The following is a 25,283-nucleotide window of genomic DNA, read 5'->3' as shown; positions in this document are numbered from 1 at the left end:
AGATGTATATGTTTATTTACGCCATTATCATAATTATTCAATAGCATGCATTTCAGAATTTTCATGGCATAGAGGGATATATGTTTACTATGATGGAATAGGTTAGCATAATATACTTTATGCTATGTTATATCACTTAAAGATTGAAATGCTGTTTCACTAAGGTAGACGATGTTCATTATCACCTGAGTACCATATATTTGGTAGGTATTTTATCCTATAAATGTGTTTATTATGTTAGCATATTTTTCCGGCTACCTGATTGGTCTAGAGGCTGTCACGTGACCGTCGACAGAAAAGCATATTGACTCCAACCCAGGTCCGACCAAAAGTCATATTGACTTGAGTTACTAAAAATAGATTTTGACGTCAAGCTATGATGTCATTCTATTGTTTACATTTCACAGTATTGTTGACATAATGTTATTGTTTGTAGTGAAAATAAAATTACTTTTCTCGACTAAATGGACATGTTTTGGTTTTTAGAAGCTTTTTTTCGGTAATTACATAATAAAACAATTATGTACTGGTGAATTCGGTCAATACCTGTCCTCGGTCAATATTGCTTTTCGCGGGTCCATAAAAACAGGCATTGACCTCATCACCAGTCTATAATTGTAAATGATATTTCATGCATATTATTGCCACAAATATGTGTGGAGAGTTATGCATTTTCTATCATGATTATAATTATGATATTTTGCTGCTGTATAATCTGTTATGTTATGTCTTCTTGGAATTGATGCAGTTTAAGTAATAGGTATCACATGCTTGATGGGCATTTAGAAGTTGGAAGGTAACACAACAACATATTGTATGGATTTACAACTTCTTTAATATTTACAACACAACGTTTCTGGGCTACTTCTTGCCCTTTCATCAGGTGAATGATCATTACCATACCATACGTTGTTATATAATAGGTATCACATTGAGTATTGTGACAGATATGTGACCATTATCAGAAACTGTAACTGATTATTGTTTATTATTATGTTACAGATTGAAAATACAAATATACAATATATTTGAGCTTAATAAATTGTGGAGTAAGTCACAGCTCACACCCCAGCAGGTGTTGGTCTTCATTGAACAGTACCACCCCTTACCCTGCTACACAATAATGATTTGGTGACTGACGAGCTTGTTAGAGATTTTACAGGTGCTTCTACCTATGATAATGTTGCATTCAGATGTTCAGTGAAATAACGCTATAGATCGCAATACTAATACTGAACACATTATCATCAACATCTCCACAGATCTAGTGCAGTCCTAACATGCTATGTACTGATATGTTAAGTCATGTGCATCAAATATATGAAGAAGTCCCATTTTCCATACCCACTGCAATATATTCTACTGCAGACATGCAAGAGATTTTTCTCTTCTAGTGACATTCAGTGCTAATAAATCAATCATTTCATGTTTAAAAGTAAATTTCTTGTGATAAAGATAATGTGATAACAGCTCTAATGAAAGTCATTCCCAATATTACTTACTGGCATAATCCCTGCAGACTGTTGAGAATAACATTAAATGTACCTGTTTCTGATGGAAGTTTGTTTATTGTTTAACACTGCACTCAGCAATATCCCAGCTAAATGTCAGTGGTATATAAATAATCTCATCTGGACCAGGTAATCTGGTGACTAACATTATGAGCATTGATCTATGCAAGTGGGGAAACACCACAACACGTCAACCCAGTCAGCGAGCCTGACCACCTGATCCTGTTAGTCAGCTCTTGAGACAAACGTGGCTTGCTGGAGATCACTTTCAACCCAGATCTTCAAGGGTGAAGTGCAAGAGTTATGAAAAATCACTAAATGCTTGATTAGCAAGCCCAGCTTATATGTAAAAAATGGTTCTAATATCCAAGGGCAGTCAGGCTTGAAATCTTAGAACAGCATTTAGAAGTCATACACATAAAAGCGAGAATTTATGAATGTCAACTTCTTGATTTTGTTTCGGAGTATATTCTTACTCCTTCATAATATATTCCAAAACACTGTGTACCTCAAATAAAGATGTTGACATCCATAAATTCTTGCCTTGACTAGTGAATGTTTTTAAAAGCCCAGCCAGCAAGGACATTATTATGTAGCTATGGCCTGTGAATAATGAATTAAGTCAGGTTGGCAGCATGATCAAAAAGCAAGGCTGATCAGACAGGTCACATGTTGTAACATCTAAGCCTTTTTAGTTGTTTCTTACAACAAGCATTGATATTTGGCTCTTTGACTTCAGGGATGGACATTAACACTAGCCCACGAGCCCTGACCAGGTATGCTAAGGGCAAGTAGAATTTCAAACATTTCGAAGAGTACGGCTCTGTATTTGAGAGGTACTGCTATGCAGTTATCACTATTTGGGGTAGTAGACATTCTTGGTTAATTTCCATCCCTGCTAATTGTGCCTCAGAATCCTAATGGGGTATCATTGCTTAAACTGAATCATACTTACAATGTGAGAGATGGCAGTTATTCCACTCTGTGCTGCATCAAAGATGAGTTTCTCATCCAGATCTGAAGGGGGAACTGGACTCTCCACACCATCATCTGCACCCTTTTTACCCCCCTTTTTATCTTTCTTGTCTTTCCCTGGGGTGGTGCCTGGCTTGGCATCAGGGTCCGGGAGAGACAGGGCGTCGGGGAACAAGGGGGATCCTAGAGAAGGGAAATGGGGAACAATGAAATTCAAGTAAAACCACATGGAGACACATGTTTTCATTGTTTCTTTCTTAAAAGAAATTAGTTGAGAATGAAAAGATTTTTTAAGCCAAAGAAAAAAATTGCATCAAAAGACAGTTCTGGAATGTTCACAGTACCTTTCATCAATGCAGTAAGAGCAAAGTCTTTGTGACAAAACATACAATATTCACCCAGATAACTGTCAAAGTGTCAATTATAAAAACAAATGCCGTTGTCATCCATGCAAGTTGTCAGCATCATAGACACTGCTGGTTTACTGGTGATTTCAGTGTGACTAATGGATGGACTGTGCAAGAAGGACAATGGAAGATGGCATCAAAATGTCAGGTCTTTGCTCGACCTTCAAATACTGGAATTAGTTTCAGATTTACCTCTTCCTTTGTCCATCACCATCTGCATGAGTTGGTTCTGGAATGACATTCTTCTCCTTTTCTTTCTCCAGGCTCTTGCTGCGCTTTTTGCCTGATGGTGTACGCTGACTTAGAGCGGCTGCTGTCTTTGGGCGACTTGGCACCATCTTTGGGTGACTTGGACCGGCTTTCCTTTGGTGACTTGGATCTATCCCTGGGGGATTTGGCTCTAGGAGATTTGGTCCTGTCTTTGGGAGATTTGGGTGGTTCCTCCTGTGGTGTGGGGGTGGGCTCACTCCGCTGTTCTTTGTCTGCTGGGGTCTCTGGTCTTTCAACTGGCATCTGGTGGCATAAAGGTGAGCATTATCTAAATATCTTCGGTGTAACAGTGGCTAAAGATGAGGTAGATGAAGGTTAGATCATGAAGGACTGAGGTTGCAGGTGAGTGTGTTAATGATGGAGAAAAGGTCAGGGAGTGAAAGCTTGGGGTAAAGGACATGTCTTGAAAGCTAAGGATTGTCAGGGAGGCAGATATATCATAGATGAATACATGCTTTTGGGGAAGGTGAGGTACAAAATAGACTCCTGAATAATCGTCAACAACTTTCTTTTGATCAGAATCGAACATCCTGATGATTATTTGCATACAGAATTTACACACACAAATTTGCCCTTATGAAGAAGGATCTACTGTTTATGCAATGAGTTTAGCACTCTGAAATTTAGGCAGACCTGTCACACCTCACATGTTGAGGAAGAGCTAAACGTATGGACTAAAGAGACCAAAATAATATGTAAATAGAACTTACCTCTATGAGTGGTATTCTGGCATAATGGGTATTAAGCTCGTCAGGGATATGTCCATCCATGCCCCGGTAGTAGTCCTTCAGCATCCTCACGGTGTCCTGGTATCTGTCCACCTCGGACTGGAAACACATGCAGCAAGGACATAAACCATAGGTAATCACCAGCATCTTCACTTATCTTTGGCAAACAGTTTCCAACTACATCCTTGACTGTATGTACATTACACACTCTTATGCATTTTAAAGTGTACATTAAAACCAACTGAAAATTAGGAACTGCTTTGTTTGTTTGCCCACATGTCTTGCTGATCTTCACAATTATTTGGTACTATATCCCAGTTGTCTAAGCACCACCACCAAGAGTTGCTTCCCTTGGATGGGCCCCCCCACCTATGTTCCTGCTTGTGAATCACCCTGATGGCCTGGATTAGTTTTCATGCTTGAGATTATGGGTTTCACCAAAGCAGTATATATAAATATAAGACCTGCATCACGTATGGCTCTCCCCTCACAAGAAACTGATATGCTGTGATAGAACTGAAATACTTTTAAAAGCTGTGTGTAACCTAACTTGCTCTGAGACATGCAATAGGATAGATCTGAGTCGCTATGTGACAAACCTGCATGACAGTGATGTAGTGGTTGCTGAGAACGCCGAGTCTGTCGTCCAGCCAACTGTCGTTCATGACGGTCTCTCTCTCCCCCTCAGCCTGCTCCTTCCTCTCATCACAGATGTTCCACAGCCTCTCTCTCAGGTCATCCACAGTCTGGTGGAGCTCTGCCCGTGTCTCCTCGTCCTCTCTCATGTCATCGGGAACTTCGTTATATTCCTGCAGCCAGAGTCAACCAGTTTAATATAAACATTCGCTGTGACAGTTGACCAGGATCTAGATATTCATGACAAATCTAAAAGACTACTGAACAATCCACAGATGCAGGTTCTGTTGTATTTGAACTTGTGATAAAGTAAAAGGAGGCCCATAATAGTTTTCAGTTAAGTCATATCAATGCATAAAGCCATGTTTTAACCAAGAGCAACAGGAAAGATTATTCAGTCATTGAAAAAAGGACCATTGACAGGCAAATCAGAGATTTAAAAAAGAAGAAGAATGCACACAATCCATGGTATAAAGTATACAAAAATAGATGACAGTGTATGCAGATTGACATGAATGGTTTATGGAAAAGGACATGCACTCCTTGCTATGCCAGTTATATTTATACATGCTTACATCTCACCTTTTGCCATTGTGAGATGAATTCTTGCTTGTGGTCTGGTCTACGAAGGTATGCCAGGTAGTCTTTCCTGTGAGTGAAGATGATCAGAAAGATGAGGAATAACAAATGATGTAAATGCCAGCCGTATATCTGAGGCATCAGTATATCAAGTTGTTATTTAATCATAATAAAAAACCCATTGAAGGTCTACATGTGGGTATAAACGTTTAAGTGTTCACAACAATAAAGATGACATATAAAAATGTGCTTAGATCACAAACTTCATGAATTGATGATGACCATTCTAGCACTTCTGTGTGAGATAATGTCAACCAGTTTTCACTGTTGTAAGAATTCATTCCAACCAAACTGTGTCTATAGAGTGGGATCATGTTGAACTAACTTTCTCTGCTGTTTGAGTTAATACTAACCTGATTTGATAGAAGTATCTGTAAATCCTCTCCCTCTCATCACGGATGTTACGGAAGACATGTTTGCTGTTTGTTACATAGCTTTTCTCAATAGTTTCCCAGTGAGCAGCAAGAACTTTAGCCAACTCCTGGAATCAGATGCAAAGAAATCAGACTAAATCTTCTTCATTGTGCTAAATTCAACATGGTTAAATCTACAGGTAACCTCAGCTCTACATGGAAAGCACAGGATCTTTATCTCCTAAGGGACTGTTCATAATTTATGGCTAGGGTGGGGGTGTGGGGGGTGTCTGTTTTTGTGATGATGATTTTAAGGGTGGGTGGGTCACCCATTTTGTTCTGGGGACGTAGGGGGTGGGTGGGTGGTGGGGTCATCCATTATGTACACGTTTCTTGGGGCGTCAGCAGTTTTGTACATAAAAATATTTTAAAAATTATGCTTAAAAAACATTGGAAGAGGAGGGGGGGTAATTGATTTTGTACATGACATGCAGGGGGGTTCACTTACTTTGTACATAAATTTTAGTTTGTAATGCTACAAATGCTTTGTCGATCAGGACCCTGTAATCTAGCACATTACATATCTTCAATGATATTATTACCATCAATGAGTTCACTCCAAATGCTTTCTCAACTTCCTGAGGGGTATTATCCAGGGTACCTACTGCATCTGAGATATAAGTACTGGTGTTGCTAAATATGGAGCTCTGAAGGAGTGAAGGGTACTGACCAGTTCAACAGCCTGGTCCACAAACTCCCACTCCTCAGACCCTGGTAGAGGTGGAGGAGGACCTGTAGGGACCTCCGGTTCTGGTTCAGGCTCTGGCTCTGGGGCCTTGCCCTTCTTCCCTGACCGACCTCGCTTGGGAGACTTGGGTGACGATCCTGAAGGGACAATTCACTTGATGATTAAACTGCAGATAACTGTTTTTTGTTGGCTTACATTGGGTCTGATCATAACTCATCAATTCATGCACAAAGACTTACCCTTGGTGAGTTTTGTCTGATGCTTTTTGAAGAATTTGGACTTCTAATACTTTGTTATGACTGATAAGCATGGTGCTGTAAAACCCATGTCTTCCTTAAATGTTCACTATGTAATGAATAGATTCAAAATGGTTGAAAAATGCAATTAGATTATATATAATATTATAAGAACACTGAAAAGCAGAGGTCTCTTGTTTTATCACCATTCACTCAGAACAGATAAGATAAGATATTTGAATGTTTGTTCTTCTCAAAATACTTACCTCTGCTTCCCTTCTTAGAGTCTCCTTTCTTTGGACTGGGACTTCGTTTGGGTGATGCACTCTTCTCCCTCTTGTCCTTGTCCTTGGAGGAAGCTCTGGAACCGGACTTCTTACCTGAACCTGTATAGATAAATAGGAATCCTCTCGATCAGATGGTACCGGTGTAAAATCAGATGTGCATTTATATACAGTCAAGTCTCGGTAATCCGACATCGTCCGTTGCACAGCAAATTGTCAGATTAACGAGTATGTCGGATTGTCGAATTCTGAGTACAGATCACGGTCATGTTAAACAACAGGAAAATCATGAATCATAGTGTGTAAGTGTGTGGATTTATTAATTGATCACACATGTTGCTAATCTCAATGTCGGATTAACGGGACTAATTACTAAGTGATTATGACAGTCGGTTGTAATTGGGGATGTCGGAGTCGGAACGCGGGACTGTTGGATTAACGAGACAAAATTACGTTTATTCAATTTGTTACCAACAAAAGTGTCGGATAAAGCTGATTGTCGGATAAATGAGACTTGACTGTTATCCAGTTCAACAATGTACTGTCTGCATGGTGTAGTTCCACCAGACACCCAGTTCCTTACACTGATGCACTCACTTTTGTTTATGTACTGGTTGATGCTCTCCTGGGTGATATACACTGATAATGCTCAAGGCATCAATACAGGATGTGAATAACATGGTAGTCACAAGCTGCATCTCGCATGAATCTGACTGTTTTTGTGTTGTGTCACTGTTTTGGTGTTTAGAAATGGTATCTTTTCAGATATATTGTGATATATCTGTTCAGTCAATAAATCACTTGGGGTTTTCCTTTTGTTTCACTGTTAGTACCTGGTACTCAGTAACTGATGTTAGATGACTTGATGATCATTGGTCTTCTGTGCTAATTGAGCTAACTTGGTTTGAGCAGTATTTTAATTATATCATGACTTGCGATCTTGATGTGACCAAAACCATGAACAGTGAAACCCATAGAAGCATGATCAGAGAAGTTCCAGGATATGAACACACATTACAGATTTCTTGCACGCCAAAGGGAGGTAACTGTACAGAGGTGAGGTGAAATTGGGTTTTACGCTTGAGAATATTTCGCTCATATGATGATGTGCATGTGTGTGGCTGCTTGTACTAGCTCAGACTGAAGCTGGTTTTATAGTACTAGCCCACTGAGATACCATTCCGCAGTGAAGCATGAATACCCCACTCAGACACTCTATACTGACTCCGAGCCGACAAGTCCTTGATGTACCCATTAATGCCGACCGCCAGGCAGGGACCAACAAGTACATGTTTTAGCATCTTTTGGTATGACACAGTCGGGCCCCCGACCTTCCGCTCTCCTGGCGGACGCTCTAACCACTACACCACGGAGGTGGTCGCAACTGTACAGATACTTGCACCACCTTAGATAACAGCACTAAAGTGCTCCCTGTCTCCCAAGATGGGGTTTCGGACATTACCTGATCTGCTGCCTTTGGAACTAGATCTGGAGCCCTTGGCTTCCACTACAGGCTGTTCCTTAGGTGGTTCTGGCACAGGCTCTGGTACCTGTTAACAAGCAGTGTTGGTGTCATGAGTTGGTTGTATGAAAATGTTTCAGATTAACTTATTTTAACAGTAACCAGTGGTACAAAGTTGCCTGTCTCAGGCTCAGTTGTTTACAGGTCACTATGATCTGGCTGGAATAATGCTGACTGTGGTGCAAAACAACATTCACTCTCTTCACACTGTGTACTCACTGGCTCTGGGGGCTTCTCTTCCACAACCGGAGTCTCCGTCTCAATGGGAGCAGAACTCTCTTGATCTTTACCTTGAATCTGGGGAGGAATAAGAACACAATTCAACTTGGTACCAAACATGAAGTTGACTAACAAGCATTAATCTCCCAACTGGGATATAATCACGTGCATCTGCAAAATAAGCTGATCCTGTAATTAGCCTCATGACAAACATGGTTGTTGAAGACCATTTCGTCAAAGGCTCAATTATATGGTTAACTGCAGCAGTCTGGCTGTGCACTGACCTTGCTGACAGTATCCTCGAGTATCTTCTCCACCTCCAGGAACACGGTCTCCAGACCTTCGGTTGCATCAACCTTCTTCAGGGTGCCGAACCGCGTGAACCACTTCTCTAACTTGGGCCATGAGTCATGGTAGCCTGTGATCCTGGAACAGACATGGACTGGGTCAGGAGTGAGCTGTAAGACTTATACGGACCCTAGTCCTGAGTGCAGAATACCTGGCCCTTACAAGTAATACTGGCGAGTCAATAATTGTTTCAGCCTCATCAGGGTATATCAGCTTAATGAAGGAATGCACTACCGTATATGACCGACTATAAGTCGGAAATTTGATACCAGAAAATGAAGGTAAAAAATCAGACCCGACTTATACTTGAGTTCATTAATCTACCCCCAAAAAATCCCGAGGTCAGGTGTGTGAATCTGCCAGCCCTGCGAACTCAACTGGCAATGTTTACACCGGAAGCAGTTTACGTAATCAGAAAATTATTATAAAAAGATTTCTTAAATAATATGTATGGTCGCCTATTTCCGATATCAGTGGCTTTTCGCCGGGTAACATGACACAACAACGGAAAATACCTCTGTTTTCGAAGCTTCGTATGAATAACATGCGAGGCGAATCGTTTGATGTCGGGCATCGTTCGAAAGCTCTGAACATCAACAATATCACTGTACCCTTGCCGAGAGTATTTTTCACACTTGTAAGAAGCAATTTTATTGGATAAAAATTGGTTTCTAATGACGCTTTTTCGCCACAGTCTGCTATAAGGGTCGTGATTGGTCAAAACCAGACACGTGACCTAAGGCAGCCAATCATATTACGGCAATGGAAAACCGTCCTCGTAAACGAAAACTTTAGATGTAGATGAAAGTTTTGGGTAAAATAATGCTATTCTGAAAATATTAAGCAAGAAATCGCTACCTATACGTAAATTATGGGATTTATTTGACGTATCATGCTAGGTTATGACCTGTGACAAAAATGATTCATGCATATATTTTCGCATTAAACATCGTGTCCGAGAGTGAAGATTGAGGCGGCGATACCGATTCGTACGGGGAAAGGGGCCGACTTATACTTGAGTTACATGGTTTAGGCAAGAATTTAGAGGGTTGAGAAAGGGGCCCGACTTATAGTCGGATCCGACTTATAGTCGGTCATATACGGTAAGTTTTAATAGCATGTGGTTTGTTGTTTCACTCAGCAATATTCCAGCTATATGAAGGCAGCCTGTAACTATTTAAGACTTGAGCCCACAAATCAGTGATTAACATAATGAGCAACTTCACAAAGTATCAGAGTATGATGACATGCTACAACCCAGTTTGGCTACCTGATCCATTGAGCAGTACAGAGCTAGGTACAAACTCTAAACCAGAATACCAGAGGAGGCAACAACAGGTTGTAAATGTTGTCCATTTCTGAGAAAGGGTTATAAATACAGTCCACTGAAAAGTGTTTTTCATCATTTGTTTGTTTCTTTGTTTAACGCTGCTCCCAGCTTTTGGGACATAAACCATCTAGATATTCTTACCGCTGCTGTATCTGTTCCTGGTCATGTGCAGCGTCCTCTATTGGGATGACCTTCTCCTCCTTGCCGATCCCTGTAGCACTGCCTTCTGGTGGTGGGTTGAATTCCTGGTGGTACTGCTTGTCAGCCTGAACAGCATCTGTATAGGTAGAAGATTCATGTCAACTCACTTGTTTCATTATACTGTTTATGAATGTGCTTCCAACAGGATACATATATACTGCTCTCAAAATATCTCCCAAACAGCAGCTTCCAATTGAAATCTGTTCTGAGAAATTTATTGCAATTTGAATGCCCGAATAATGCCCAAATGCAACTGGTGTGCAGTTGTTATGGCTGTTCTGTGTAAATATAGACATGATAATGAAACTACCTCTATTTTAAGGGCACTTGTTACAGTTTTGAAAAAGGTCTGCATATACGGCAAAAATAAAACCAATTGAAAACATTGCTGTAGTCCATATACAGTCGAGCACCGTTGTCTCGATATTCATGAGACCAAAAAAAATATCGAGTTATCCAAACTTCGAGACATCCGACCAGGTCATATCATCACATATCACTATGAAAGAAAACAAAACGCTTCTCAGTATGTTTTCATTCAAAACTATAATCTGTTATCAGTAGTGTTTAGTCATAACAGTAAGTACTTCCTAATGAATTCCTTCTTAGTTAATCCTAATTAAATAACAAACAAGTGACACCTTCAACTCAATTAGCCCTAATTAGTTTACACTACCGCATCCCTTTGATTCATGCCGTGTGTAAACGTGTGGAAACAACCTCAGTTCAGAGGGATACTTGCCCACGAAAGGTAGGCGAATATCGAGTTTCTTTGCAAATATCGAGTTAATAGGGTACTTTTGCTTGTTGGGACCATGAAATTATATCGAGATATCCGAAATATCAAGACATCCTTATCGAGATAAAAGAGCTTGAATAATGATAAATTATGAAGGATCTTGCCGGGACCGAGATGTTATATCGAGACAACAGAGATATCGAGTTATCACAGTTCGACACAACGCTGCTTGACTGTATATCGTACAAAATCAACTCACAAAATCGTCCAGCCGCTCTCTTCATACACAGGTCATCTGACAGCTCAAAATGGATGACCACATCAATCCCACTGGCTGGCTCAGGAGGGGGTGGGGCTGGGCGGGGGTCAGGCACAAGGCTGGACTTGCGCGCTTTTGGCTTGTCCTTGGGCTTCTCTTTCTGCTCCCTGGCTGCAGCATCAAAGCCACTGAGGGCCTTCTCCAGCATCTTGGCCTGGTTGTAGGTCTGGGGGAAGCCATCGATGACCCAGCCTGTCCCCTCAGGTACTCGTCTAGCGATCAAGGAAAAGATCTGAACTAACTTTGTAAAGACATGTACTTTTTTCAAACTCCTAAGTTATTTTGGTAACTTTACAAACATTCTATGAAACATGTTAGAATAACAACATCTTGAATGTCATATCTTTCCTACACAGCAATATGCTCAAGAAAACATTGAAGAACCCCATATTTTTGTCACATCCAACCTGCTAAGACACCTGCAAGATTGCTACCTTTAGTCCTCTAGACTTCTGCAACCACTCTTTGCATTGTGCAATTATCTTTCAAAGCAGCGTAATTTAGTTTACTGTATACATTTACAATGAATCTGATGATAAAGAAATAGTCGCAGGGTGCCTATTTTGAGTTTCATGAAAATCTATGCATGTACAAGCAAGCAGAGTGCTGAATCTATTTTCTACTGACCTGATGACCTCCACCAGTACGTCCACTATGACCTGATCGTCTACTGGCTTGCCCCGCTTCAAAAACTTCAGGGCCTTGGCTCCCAGCTTGGCTCGACCACTTGGCTGCACAAAAAAGATGAAACTTTTGAAATTGTTTCCTTCAATTTAATACTTATTACCTGTTTAGAAACTGTTCAATCTGTAACCTTCATTGATCAGCTTAACTGATTTATTTACGGCATTACGGTACACAATTTGATAATAACCCCTGCACAAGAAACAAGCTAGATCCATGCATGACCATATCACCAATCATCACATGACAGAGTGGATAAAAATATTCCATATTAGGATCAATTACAGTCATCAATTGCAATACCGCGGGGTAATCCGTAGCTCCCATAAAAAAGTTGCCATGCATATCAACAAATCCGCTGTTAAGCTCGGGTTGATCACGTCGTAAACAAGCGAAACAGTGCGGATTGCAATGAATGGTGTTCATCATACATATCCTAGGTTTTTCAGTGTACTTGGAAAAGGTGTCGGGACTAAGCAGGATTCACCATATGAAGCTGTGATATTGCTGTCCACAGACAAAAAACAAATATCCGAAAATACCCCAAAAACAAAATACAAAAACTCACCTGAGGCTTTGGTGGCCCAGCTTCTTTAGTCCTGCTGGACGACCTCTTGGGAGCTGGTTTTGTTATATCAGACTGGGATTCTGACAGGGGGACCTCAGACGGCTTTTCTGTTGGTTCCTCCACAGGGGTTGGTTTGTCTGCTGCCGCGACATCACCAGAAGGGGTAGACTGAACACCTGATTTAGAAAGAGAATTTAATAAGAATTTCACCACTTTTATATGTTATATGTCAGGAAAACAAGAGACAGCAAAAGATGACCTCACATGGATGACCTGCAACATTCAAATTGTTGTTTGTTGTGTACACCACATGCAGCAATATTCCAGCTTTCAATGGCAGCCTGTATATAGTTAAAAAATACCCTAGCATTGTATAATCTGAATGACAGGTTTTGCTCTATAAATGTAAAATATGTATAATCAGCACTAAGGTAAAACGGACTCTCACGAACATCGTAAGCGGAAGTTCTATGCATATAAGCATGCCATTTCACAAACAAATTCACTGATGTTACTGTAAACTAGTGGTCCATGGATGACAAGGCGGTAATCAGTTCGTGATTGTTGAGAATAATGTGAAATTGGTGCTATTGCGGTTGGAGCGAAAAGTGTACCCTCACGAACATGGAAAGCGGAAGTTTGTTGCCAGTTTATTGATTACAATAGAAACATACCATTTTGATACTGATTGTAAGGGTCAAGTTAGGGGGTCGGTTTATCTATGAGATTGGCTTATTTATGTTAATATATGGTAAAGTGTATGTTGCTGCTATTTGTGGCTGCACATCTATGTGTTGGGTCACCATTTACCTTCAGGCTGTGGGGTGGGCATCTCCTGGGGAACAGCATCCAGAGATGTAGCACTGGCTGTAGCAGGGTCTGTAGCAAAAAGCAACATGCAGACAAAATACAACCTATTTTCATGATAGCATTTTCATTGACAATATTGAGGACACTGAAAACCCACATAGAAAAGTGTATGGGTAGTGAGTGAGTATGGTTTTACGCCGCTTGTAGCAATATTCCAGCAATATCACGGCGAGGGACACCAGAAAAGGGCTTCACACACTGTGCCCCTGTTGGGAATCGAACCCGGGTCTTGGGCGTGAGGAGCGAACGCCTGGTTACCCCACTGCCCTGTATGGGATTGCAACAGTGTTAAAGGAGTAACTCTATACTGCTAAAGGAGCTGGGAATGCTGTTCCAATGCAGACTTTCTGTTGAACAAGGGAGTAATGTCATATGATTTCAGCATGCCTTTCTGGAGTTTAGAGTCTCATACTATATAAGTGACATGTTATTATCTGTTTGACACTGGACAAATTTTGAACTTACCCCCAAGAGCCGATTGGTCTTTTGTGGTGTCATCCATCTTCTCCTCCGCCTCTCCCTCCTGCAACAGTGCGTGGACATAGATCATAACACATGTAACTCAAGCATCACTCATGCCATAGCTGTATTTGCCATTCACCATAAACATGACACAGTTATCTTTGAGCGACATTATTTTTCGTCATCTTAAGGCTGTTCAATATTTGCTGAACAAAGTACTGTGACTGTCTCCCAGTCCATCCAGCTGTGAATGGGTACCTTGTAAGGATGGGAAAGCTGCAATAACTCGGTGCGCTTTGTGGCAGCAAGAGTTGTATGCTCCCTAATTGAGTTGAGATTGATAATTAGATGTGCCGTTGACATTGACGTCCAATGACCGAGGGAAAATACCAGCACCTTGAGCACGTACTAGTTGCGTGGTTATGTGCACTATATAAAAAAATCCTATAAAAAAAACCCCCAAAACACATGGTTTCTGGGAGACAGTACCTAGCAATTGCAGTCTCACTAAGATGATTCAACAGCAAAATAGGTTGCATATGTAGTACAGGAACCATATTTGTTTGAATATTGAATGTAACTTCATCAAGAATGTAACAACCTTATTTACAGAAGATTCCCATGTACTAGAGACGTGACAGTAAAATCCTCCAAACGAAGGAATGTTAACTCACAGGAGGTAGCTGGATTGTCTCCCCTGCCTTGTGAGCCTCCACAGCCTCATCAACCAGCTCATCTACAATCAACACCTGCAGGCGATGTTCTGAGGAAGAAAACACTGAGGTGAGCTACAATATTATATCACTGATAAACTAAAGAAGGTGCGGTCTGTGCTACAGAATAATATTCCCAATGACGTAAAGAGGAATTAGAATGTGCGCTACAGTATTATTTATTTAATGAGTGAGTGAGTGAGTTCAGTTTTACGCCACACTCAACAATATTCCAGCTATATGGTGGCGGTGTGTAAATAATCAAGTCTGGACCAGACAATCCAGTGATCAATAGCATGAGCATCAACTTATGCAATTGGGGTACGATGACATGCCAACAAAGTCAGCGAACCTGACCACCCGAGTCCATTAGTCACCTCTTACGACAAGCATGGGTTACTGAAGATCAATTATAACTCGGATCTTCATGGTTCATAGGATCAATGAAGTAACAAGTAAAATGATGTGAGCAACATCTTCAGTATTATATTCTGGTGGAGTACAGAGGAAACAGTGAGATCAGCAACAGTATTAAAATAGCAAATTGGAATAAGGAGAAAACAGTGACATGAGCTATAGTAACAATATTACCCATATGGCATAAGAAATGATCAAGTGAACTAGTGTTATCCCCCCCCTTCAGCAAAGAATCAATAAAAAGAAATAGTGACCTTCTGCAAGCTTGGTGACACAGGTTGTTTTGCCACTGAAAACTTTGCCAAGAACACATGCTCGCACTGGGAAGGGAGGGAACTCTGGCGGTGGAGGAGGCGGCTGAAATGATGGCAGATTAATGTAGCATGAGTGATTGTGGTTTAATGTAGTTTTAAACAGTATTTCTGTACAGCACAACATGTTAGCTTGATGTGGCTAAACCCATATGTAAGTCCAATATTTAGATACAAATCAGAAATCATATGATTTCAACCACCCTTTGAAGGGATGCAAATCTACACATTGTAGCAGCTTAGATTACCAGACTGCTAAGACTGGAGCAAGTTCTCCTGAAGTGGTATAGTATATCTTGCCAATGTCTTAAAACAGTAGGAGAACTAGATAAAACAGCCTAACACTGAAACTCACTTAGAATAGCCACAATTACATGCTAAAGTTATTAATTTTACTTTCCATTGGAATAGAGGAGTGAGTGAGTGAGTATGGTTCTACGCTGATTTTAGCAATATTCCAGCAATATCACGGCAGGGGACACCAGAAATGGGCTTCACATATTGTACCCATGTTGGGAATCAAACCTGGATCTTCGGCACTGCCCCCCATTTGAATAGATAAATCATGTTCCTGTTCCTTTTCATGTCTTTGATACTTTAGAGATGGATAAAACAATGAAATTAAATATCATATTTAATCATTTCATACAGATAAATACATGACGACTTACCGATGGTGGGTGCACCAAGTTGAACAACCTGTGTATGATGTGACCCAGGACTGCATTATCCTTTGGAGGTTCTGTAATCTCTGAACCTTCTGGTGGCTGCCATTCTCCAATCATGTTCTACAAGAAAAACACAACAATGCATATACTGGGTAAGAACTAGTGTTGGGAATTGGTTGAAATCTAACAACTGATGATTGGTTCATGACAAACGGGCAATCATCGAAAAAAATTGGTTAGCTTCATTTTAAAGATTTTTCTATTCAGGATGTTATTGTAGATAAGTATAACATGGTTCTCTGTTGTTCTTCGAGAAACTGTGCATTTGCATTTGCAAATTTCACATCCAATGTCAAATGATGCGACTTGCTACTTTAAAGTGATGACTAATATATCATGAACATAAACTTCCTGGAGTCTGGAGCCTGGAGAGAAATATTCAGGCATGACTTTTCAGTAAGAGTGAGGACAACTCTTTCCCTTCATGGGTCAGGACAGCGAAAACTGACCTTTGCACAGGTGAGTGAGTGAGCATGGTTTTACACCACTTTTAGCAATATTCCAGCAATAACAAGGCGGGGGACATCAGAAATGGGCTTCACACATTCTACCAATGTGGGAAATTGAACCTGGGTCTTCGGCATGACGAGTGAACGCTTTAACCACTAGACTACCCCACCGCCCCTTTTGCACAGGTGATCTGAACACAACACAAGCAGCGTTACCTTATACTCCATGAAGTCTCCCTCGTCCAGCAGCTGTTGTCTCTCCTCCTCCAGGATCTGCTCTGGTGTAGGTTCTGTTCCCACTACAGGACTCGGCTCAAACAGAGGCTGCCCCGCCACAAACACAGCTGTCCATTCTCGCATCAGCTTGGGAGGTAGCAAACTGGAGGTATGGAAGAATGATTCAGTTTGGTGAACACTTGTCTCTTAAAATACTAATCGTCTTAATTTCTACTTTGCTCTACATGATGAACCAGTCTCTTCATATCTTATATCTCCTGTTAATTAAACAGTAACCTAAGATCCTTAAATTACACTGAGATTTACATTAGGGTTAAGAGTAGAATAGTGCCCAGTACCTCATGATTATATTTAGAGCAGACGCATAAAGATGGGGATGGAATGGTTATTCATTTTTCTCATCCTATCCAGTGGTGTGGATTGATGCTCATACTATCAACCACTGGTTTGTCTGGTCTAAACATGATTATTTACAGGACACCTAGATGTATATGTATCTGGGAATATGTATATTCCTGTCAATGGCATGAAGAGACATTCACTCATTTTTGTCAAAATCCCATGGCAACCATTTTGATAATGTTAACATCTTGTGCTACATCATTTCAAAATGGGGGCGGTGGGGTAGCCTAGTGGTTAAAGCGTTGGCTCGTCACGCCGAAGACCCGGGTTCGATTCCCCACATGGGCACAATGTGTTAAGCCCATTTCTGGTGTCCCCCGCCGTGATATTGCTGGAATATTGCTAAAAGCGGCGTAAAACTAAACTCAGTCAGTCAGTCAGTCATTTCAAAATAATTCAGAAAGGACCAGCATGACTGATATAACTTTGCTTTTTTCTACGACTCAAGTTACAAATAATCAAAGCAGTCTTCAGACTGTGACTCAGGATTGATTCCCATGAGTGTTGTGATGGTTCAAGCACAAAGATCCACTTACCCGTTAGTGAGTTCTCTGTACTCTGCCACCTTGCTGGCAAAGTCGACCACCTGGTTGACGACATCGGAGCACATATCGTAATGTTTGTTGTAGCGATCTGCCGCCCTCTGTTCTGCAATCTTATCATGGAGTTCCTTGTCTTTCTTGGTTTGTTCCATGTACTCCAACTTGGACAGACGAGCTAGTTCCTGTACATCAAAGTTTGGCCATGTAAACAATTTGGACGGTGTGCATGAAGTTCTTTTGAGTGAGTGAGCTCAATGTGGGAGGAAAGCCCAGTCTAAGTAAACTTGGGCTCAGTATTATTCATTACACGGCTATACTGAGTCTAACAAACCCCAGTAGAAGGCCGCGTCAGCTAACCTTTTGAACTGACCAATCAGAACACAGCTTACCAAATCGCGAAAGTTAATATTCCCACATACTGTTTGAACTTTTACCTTAAAAGGTTTAAACTCGAACGATTCAGAATGCTATTTTCTGCACGATTGCTTCTGAGTGATACACTTGGAGGATGCCATTATTCGCAACAGTGAGTAAACTGTAGCTGAAAATAGCGTTTTTGTCAATATTACAGGATGTCGTGTTACGGAAATATCAGCTAATAGTAACCATGTCATCGGAAACCCCTAAGCGTATATAGTGCAGGTCAAATATCTGTGTTTTATGTGGATTTTCGTTTGTTGAGAGATCAGTGTCAGCGACCGGGGAAGAGAAAATTCATTTTGAATGTCCCTCCGAACCCTAAATAGTAGCTTCTGGTCTGATTGGTTAAATCCGTTCAGCAACTCGTTTGATTAGACGGTCATAGGTCGATCAAAGGTTAGCTGACATGACCTTCTACTAGGGTTTGTTAGACTCAGTATAGCAGCGTAACGAATAATACTGAGCCTAAGTTTACTTAGACTGGAGGAAAGCCAGAAGTGATACAGGTCCCAGATGTTTCCCACTGTACCAAAACCAATGCTGAAGGGTATGATGCTGACAAACCAAGAAACACAATTCAGGTGAACACAGGGATTTGAACCCACAATCTGGTTTCTGGTATGCACAACGGGATGAAAGTATGCCATCGCGTGTAATTGCAGCATCTCAGACAACCAGGCCAGTTCTTTTGAGAGTAGTCCATCAATATGTTGTGGCAGTCCTGACATTCCATTAGTTTCATGATATGACTGATTGTATATTTTCTCCATTTTTCCATTCAAGATCCATTCAGATGTAATAAATCATAATAAACTTCCATATTGGGATATCCATACATCTTTTCAAAGATTGTCTTAATATCAATATTATAAAGACACTTGGTTAGGAAACTTTTCTGTTATTTAATTCCCCATCATACAAACAGTCTTCCACCCCAAAAGACCCCACTCAAACTAAAACTCACAGCTTCTTTATCCAGAGCATCTTCAAAGTCCCGGAGTCTCCGTTTTCCTCGTACTGCTTCTCCCGAATGATGCGATTGTTGCGGATCACCTCCTTCTCATGCCTGGCCTGCAGCAGCTGCACAGCGATGCGTCTCTCCTGCTGCGACTGCCGCATCAGTCGGTTCACCATCATCTCCTCACGCCGTGCTTCCTGGTGGGAGGAAGGAACATTTGTAAAACAAACTGAAGGAATATTCAAATCCTAGCAATAAGATTTTCACCCTGATTCAATTCACTGACTAACATCCCATCTCACATCATTTTACTGTCCCTTATGATGCACCTACAGTGAGTATGGGTTTATGCCGCTTTTAGCAATATTCCAGCAATATGACACGGCGGGGAACACCAGATATGTGCTTTACACATTGTGCCAATGTGGGGAATCGAACCCGGGCCTTCGGCGTGACGATATGCACCTACAGACCTCACTATGAAGGGATATATGTTACTGTGAAAGGACATATCAATACTGTCATCTATGTTATATTTGGGATTACACTTTCTCAGTAAAGTACAGATTCTTGTATGTTTTTGGAATGAGTCCCATCCAGGATTTGAACACACTCTCAGAGTGAGGCAACAAAACGCCAGGGAAGACCATCTCCAACAATGCATTGTGATTTCATGTATAAATATTATTTTACAGGTGGCTGGTAACCTATCAATCCACCTAATGCATGTCAACAGGAGCTATGCTGTTGTAGTTAAAGGCCAACAATCTCATTTCGACAAATGTGAGGCACAGGGTTTTCCCAATAAATTAATTTTGTTTTTGTCACACTTGACAAATATTCCAATTGTATAAGGTCATTTTGTCAATTGTCAAATTGGCACCAGGTAAACCAGTGACTGATGTAATGAGCAAAGTCTTATGCAGTCAGGTTATCACAATACACAGTCAACCAAGGAACCAATTCAGATAACCTAGTCAGAATAGTTGCCTCATGTGACAAGCACAGGTTATCTATCCTAACCCAGAATTCCCAATTATTTAAAGAGATGTCAATTTTTTTTTTAATGTCAAATATTACAATGAATAATGCTAGCTGCAAACCTCCTGTGACTCATGCGACATCATCTGATCCACCAGGACTTTCCTGCGTCGCTTCTCTCGCTCCTGACGGGCATTTGAGTCCTCGTGCAGCCTCTTCCTTATCTTGCCAATGTAGTCGTCATTGGAGGCTGGCTTGATCAGCTCGATCAGTTCAATATGCAACTTGTCATCTTCCCGACTCACTTGGTAGGCCATATCAAAGGACTCACTGGAAGATAGGTAGTCATTTATAATAGTCTGAATGGAAAGACTGTGTTACCATAACACCTTCACAATTATCACAAAGGGACTGAAATCATTTCTTTGAAATTCACAATATATTTATGAACGACTGACTGACGTGAGTTAGTTTTATGCCGCTTTTAGCAATATTCCAGCAATATCACGGTGGGGGACACCAGAAATGGGCTTCACACATTGTACCCATGTGGGGAATCAAACCCAGCTCTTTGGCGTGATGAGCGAACGCTTTAACCACTAGGCTACCCCGTCGCCCCTATTTATGAACGAAAGAAAATGGTACCAAAAAAGAAGATGACATAGATTTCCCCAAGCTTTAAGGATTAAAGTAATGTAATTCAATTGCTGAGATTTTCTCATCAGGTCCAAGTATTACCACATTAAGTTACTTATTTAAAAATCTTGCCTGGGTATATCAAATGCTTCTGTTTTACATAAATAAGGTCATTTCAGTTGGAAGCAAATTTCATTGGTATCCAAAGTGTTTGGTGAAGGTCTCAGAACTATATGTTTTTGAATAATCAATGGGCAGCAGCCATGCGGTTAATGCTGCAGGTAAGTGTAATCTCCACACTATTATTTTATGAGCAAATTCAAACTGCCAGATATTACAATCTGACACTGTTAACCCTCCTCATATGTATTTCCACCTGCTGTGGCCAAGCGAATTCACCACCTCCCACAGACAGACATGTAGCTTGAGAGTCTGACTTGACATTATTGCTATACACCTACTATAAACTCAGTACCCTTGTTAGGCCTTCAAATACAGTCACTTGGTATCAAGTTAACATGGATGAATGTTGATCCGTTAATTTCCATCAACACAATGAACACCACTAAGGATATTAACCAGTGTGTCTCACAGTCCCTGAACCACATTATTTTCCCTTCTGCCCAGTCCTTTCTGCTGTACAAAAGCCATAAATGAAGCAGGTATAGATTTTCCACAAGTTCCACTTTCCTCTGAATTTCCCATCTCACAGGGGCTCCTTTTCAGTTTAAATTGAATTATGTGTTTCTATCAACATGATATAGATTCAGAGACTAAGTGTTCATCTAGATATTTACCTGGTGTCCTCAAGTTTTGATGGGGGCAGAATAGTCTTCATCTTCTCCTCAAACATGGCAATGGATGACATGGCCTCCTACAGTGATGAAAATACATGAATAATCATGATGAATAGAGAAAGAACATTCAACTCAGAGTGAGTGACTTGGATTAAATGCTGCTTTGATCACTTTTCCATTAATGCCAGCTTACTGATAAAGTCTAGGACATTTAGCACTTTCTTGAAACTAGTGAAAGCCACAGTGCTGACAAAGATAAAAGGGACAAACAGTGTTTTGAACTCATTTTTACTGGTTTATGATAGTTGCATGTTAATTCTTTAGCAAAAACTGTCTACCTGAGCTTCTCTTCTCCGTTTTGTATCTCTCCTCAGTTGTAGTGCTTTACTTGTCCGATTAGCAGGTGGCTTGGGAATCTCAACTGTAGCCGCTCTGTAATGAAAGGGTTACATGGGTAAGATGATTTTATATATAGTCTATGCACATATACATTGAATAATAATTTAACATTATCTGTATGACATTTACATTAAAATGAGATGTGGTTGAAACACATTTTCATGTTTTAACAACATAATAAAAGCTATTCTCCAAGGGAGGCTACTTTCAACCTTTGCCAGTGAGTCTTGCTCCAACTTGGATGTAAGACACACCTCAATTAACATCACTGAACAATCAGGTGCCTGACATAAAATTACACTGAAAAAACATCAATGACTCAGCAAAGACACTGACTATAGACTCACTGTTGCCCACATGTAACTTTTTTAATCCTGCTTTTCTTTATTGTTATTTATCAACACTTTTATTCAAATTATGCTCACTGAATTTTGGCAACCATCTCGCTTTGTTTAGCCTTAAGCTGCCGGGACCTCTCCAACAGTGCCTGTCTCTGTTGCTGCTGTTCCTGCAGAATGCGTTCCTGTTCCATAAAACGTTCTTTGAATGCAGTCTGTTCCATCTCAATCTGCTTTTCATGGAAGCGACTTACCAGTGCCTCAAGGTTCAAGTCAGTTTGCCGAGGGGTTGCATGTTTGAGACGCTGTATTAGAAATAAAACATTAGACATACATATGAACAGACATATACAAATCTCAACAAAAGAAAAGAAAATACTTCAAGACCAGATAAGATATGACTGTCAATATTCACCTGGTAGTCCACATATTTGATCTATATTTATAAAATTGACATTGCCATTCAACAAACATCATATTTTCCATTCTACTTCATACTTCTGTCATCATTATGCTAAAATATGAAAACAGCTAGAATTCATAATGTCTTCTTGTAGGTCAATGCACAGGCTTCTGGCATCAGAGAATATGACCCTGAATCAAACAATGCAACTTTTGAACATTTTGGTACATTTACATAGCCACCACTCTACAATACAGAACATTATAATAGCAATAATAATCATTATGTTCAACAACTCTTTCCAATGACATTCCCCTACTGTGCTTGGTAACGACTACAAGAGATATTGTTCAGAGATTGTCCTACCAGAATCCTATATCCGTGGACATGCTTGTGTAGCCAACATTCCAAGCCCAAGGATACAGGAGACTTTAATCAATAATACTTATTAATTCATAATCTAATCAGTCTCACATTGTGCAACACTACCTGTCTGAGGCACCATCCCTGAGTCTTGTTGCTGGGATACACCAGCCAACAAGATACAAGGGAGGTAACTCACACAGGTAGAGAATAGGCTGAGAAATGAACCCCATGACAGTTGGTGAGGTGATGATTACCTCATTAGGGAGGGTTTGCTAGCAATTACTATTTATTGCTTTGCCATTGTTGAGCTAAGCCCTGCTTCTGTAGGGATGACTTTATGAGGTGACATTTATTGATTATTGGTCAGGTGAATGGAAGAAAATTGTTTCCTGCAGTTATTGGGCCATTATGCTAAGAAGTCTGTGGGGATGAAATACCTGTTTGTATATTTCGGTCTCAACAGCATTTAGTTTGGCTGGAGCTGCTGGTCTCATGGTTTCCATGGCAACACCTGTCAAATTGGCTTTCTTTTTATTATTCAATGCTATGTAGAGCTGGTACATGACTCGTGTTGCCACGCTATGACGTTCTGTCATGATATCCCGGGCCACATTCGTGTCAAATGGGATGCCAAGCAGATGCAAGACGGGTTCAATCCGAGTGAAGTTATTGAGCTTCGAATCAGCCGTCCTGGAACATTTTGTAAACTTATATATATATCTGACACAAGAATTCAAGCACATTAACATTATAGGAAAAAGAGAGAATTTTTAACAGAAATATCAGTAAATGTATTGTTATCAGAAATTGATAAGCTGTCGTTAGTAAAGTACAAATTTGGGGCACTTAAGTCTGAGACTTAGCCGTTTGTCTGATGCCAAGAAAACTTCCATTAGTCTCATTAACTCTGCTAAGTTTACATATTAACATAATAATCTACAAAATATCCCCAAATTCTGGTTTAGTTGTAGAGAATGTAAAATGAGATTACTTACTTGCTCTGAGAAAACTGGTCAAAATCATCTTGAAGTTGATACTTATTCAGAACTTCACCAATCAAATACCCTGAAGCAAACTGTCTTGAAAATCCTTTTTGATCTGGAAAATGATTGCATGCATTATATTTATATTTCAAAATTGTTCATTGTTGATGTACATGAAATAGTTATTGTGTGTGTAGATTCACTAAACCCCACGGCCCACATGCACAAAACGATTTTAGTGCTATGAACATCTTATAGCTATGTTCGAGTATGGAAGTTACAATCATCGTAGTGCTAAGATCACTGTGTATCACAACCTGGCAGTTATTGATTTATCCACATTTCGAAGGCAGGATGCACTGTCAGATCATGATGCTGATTGGTTGCTGACAAGACCATACAAATAAACACTCCAACATTCAAGATTACCTATATAGATAATGCAATTCAACTTAAGAAGTAATTGAGACCTACATGAATAAATGATTCACATGACATTCATGAAACATCATCTCACTTCACCTAACACCAGTCAATTTCCCAACAGATTCTGCTGGAGGACTAACGCTAATTTGCTCAAGTGATATCAACCATTCTGTCCTGTTATTGATCAATCATTCATGAGGTCTGCTGCTTCATCACACAATCTTAACACAGTCCCGCCTCATCACATTATTGTGTTGATGTTGGCAAGTCAGCTGATTAGGTCCCACCATCTGACGGAAAGTATGTCACATCTAGGAAGGGATTCCATCCCATATAACAGGAAATCTCCAACACATAGTAAACGTGAGGTTGAATAAGTATTCTTATTTTAGCCCCGTGCCAGTTAAAAGCCTCCAAATATGCTTATGGTTAACATTACAAACAAACTTTTTAGGTGCGACTAAATCCCAGAATGCGCCCATCTATCAAACTTACCGACGGGTGTGGATATAGCAAGCTCTTCATTGAGCCAGTTAACTAAAATATCGGTCATTTTGATATTTCAGTTTGACCGCACCCCAACACCCTGTCCACAATAATATTTCTACTTTGGCTTGGACTCCGCCATGAGCAGGTGTTTTGGGAACAAGCGTCGCTATGGCGACCGTCGCTAGACTGCCGTATTTTGGTTCATAATATATTTTACGACATTAAACTCGCGGCCTTTT

At 40.4% G+C, this 25,283-nt stretch overlaps 1 protein-coding gene across 1 annotated transcript in view; it reads right to left on the bottom strand.

The window, feature by feature from the left end:
• Positions 1-25,196, bottom strand: part of LOC124285882 (sperm flagellar protein 2-like) — a 40,558-nt gene extending 15,362 nt beyond the window's left edge. Inside the window, 33 exon segments of the mRNA XM_046722161.1 lie at positions 2,467-2,637; positions 2,639-2,669; positions 3,086-3,193; positions 3,249-3,406; positions 3,874-3,990; positions 4,491-4,700; positions 5,110-5,176; positions 5,520-5,647; positions 6,250-6,404; positions 6,770-6,889; positions 8,250-8,337; positions 8,529-8,606; positions 8,813-8,954; positions 10,348-10,483; positions 11,406-11,677; positions 12,093-12,196; positions 12,718-12,893; positions 13,528-13,596; positions 14,053-14,110; positions 14,724-14,812; positions 15,434-15,536; positions 16,162-16,278; positions 16,884-17,046; positions 17,843-18,030; positions 19,233-19,274; positions 19,277-19,423; positions 20,330-20,537; positions 21,641-21,717; positions 21,979-22,072; positions 22,465-22,682; positions 23,584-23,836; positions 24,142-24,244; positions 25,051-25,196. Coding sequence (XP_046578117.1) covers positions 2,467-2,637; positions 2,639-2,669; positions 3,086-3,193; positions 3,249-3,406; positions 3,874-3,990; positions 4,491-4,700; positions 5,110-5,176; positions 5,520-5,647; positions 6,250-6,404; positions 6,770-6,889; positions 8,250-8,337; positions 8,529-8,606; positions 8,813-8,954; positions 10,348-10,483; positions 11,406-11,677; positions 12,093-12,196; positions 12,718-12,893; positions 13,528-13,596; positions 14,053-14,110; positions 14,724-14,812; positions 15,434-15,536; positions 16,162-16,278; positions 16,884-17,046; positions 17,843-18,030; positions 19,233-19,274; positions 19,277-19,423; positions 20,330-20,537; positions 21,641-21,717; positions 21,979-22,072; positions 22,465-22,682; positions 23,584-23,836; positions 24,142-24,244; positions 25,051-25,108 — 4,248 coding nt within the window. The 5' untranslated portion in view covers positions 25,109-25,196.
• Between the last annotated feature and the right edge of the window lie 87 nt (positions 25,197-25,283).

Source organism: Haliotis rubra, unplaced genomic scaffold (assembly GCF_003918875.1).
Source record: "Haliotis rubra isolate DU_JTF1 unplaced genomic scaffold, ASM391887v1 Scf37, whole genome shotgun sequence".
In the NCBI taxonomy this organism is placed as follows: domain Eukaryota; kingdom Metazoa; phylum Mollusca; class Gastropoda; order Lepetellida; family Haliotidae; genus Haliotis; species Haliotis rubra.
Note: the sequence above shows the minus strand (reverse complement) of the source record. Positions and strands in the feature narration are given on the sequence as shown.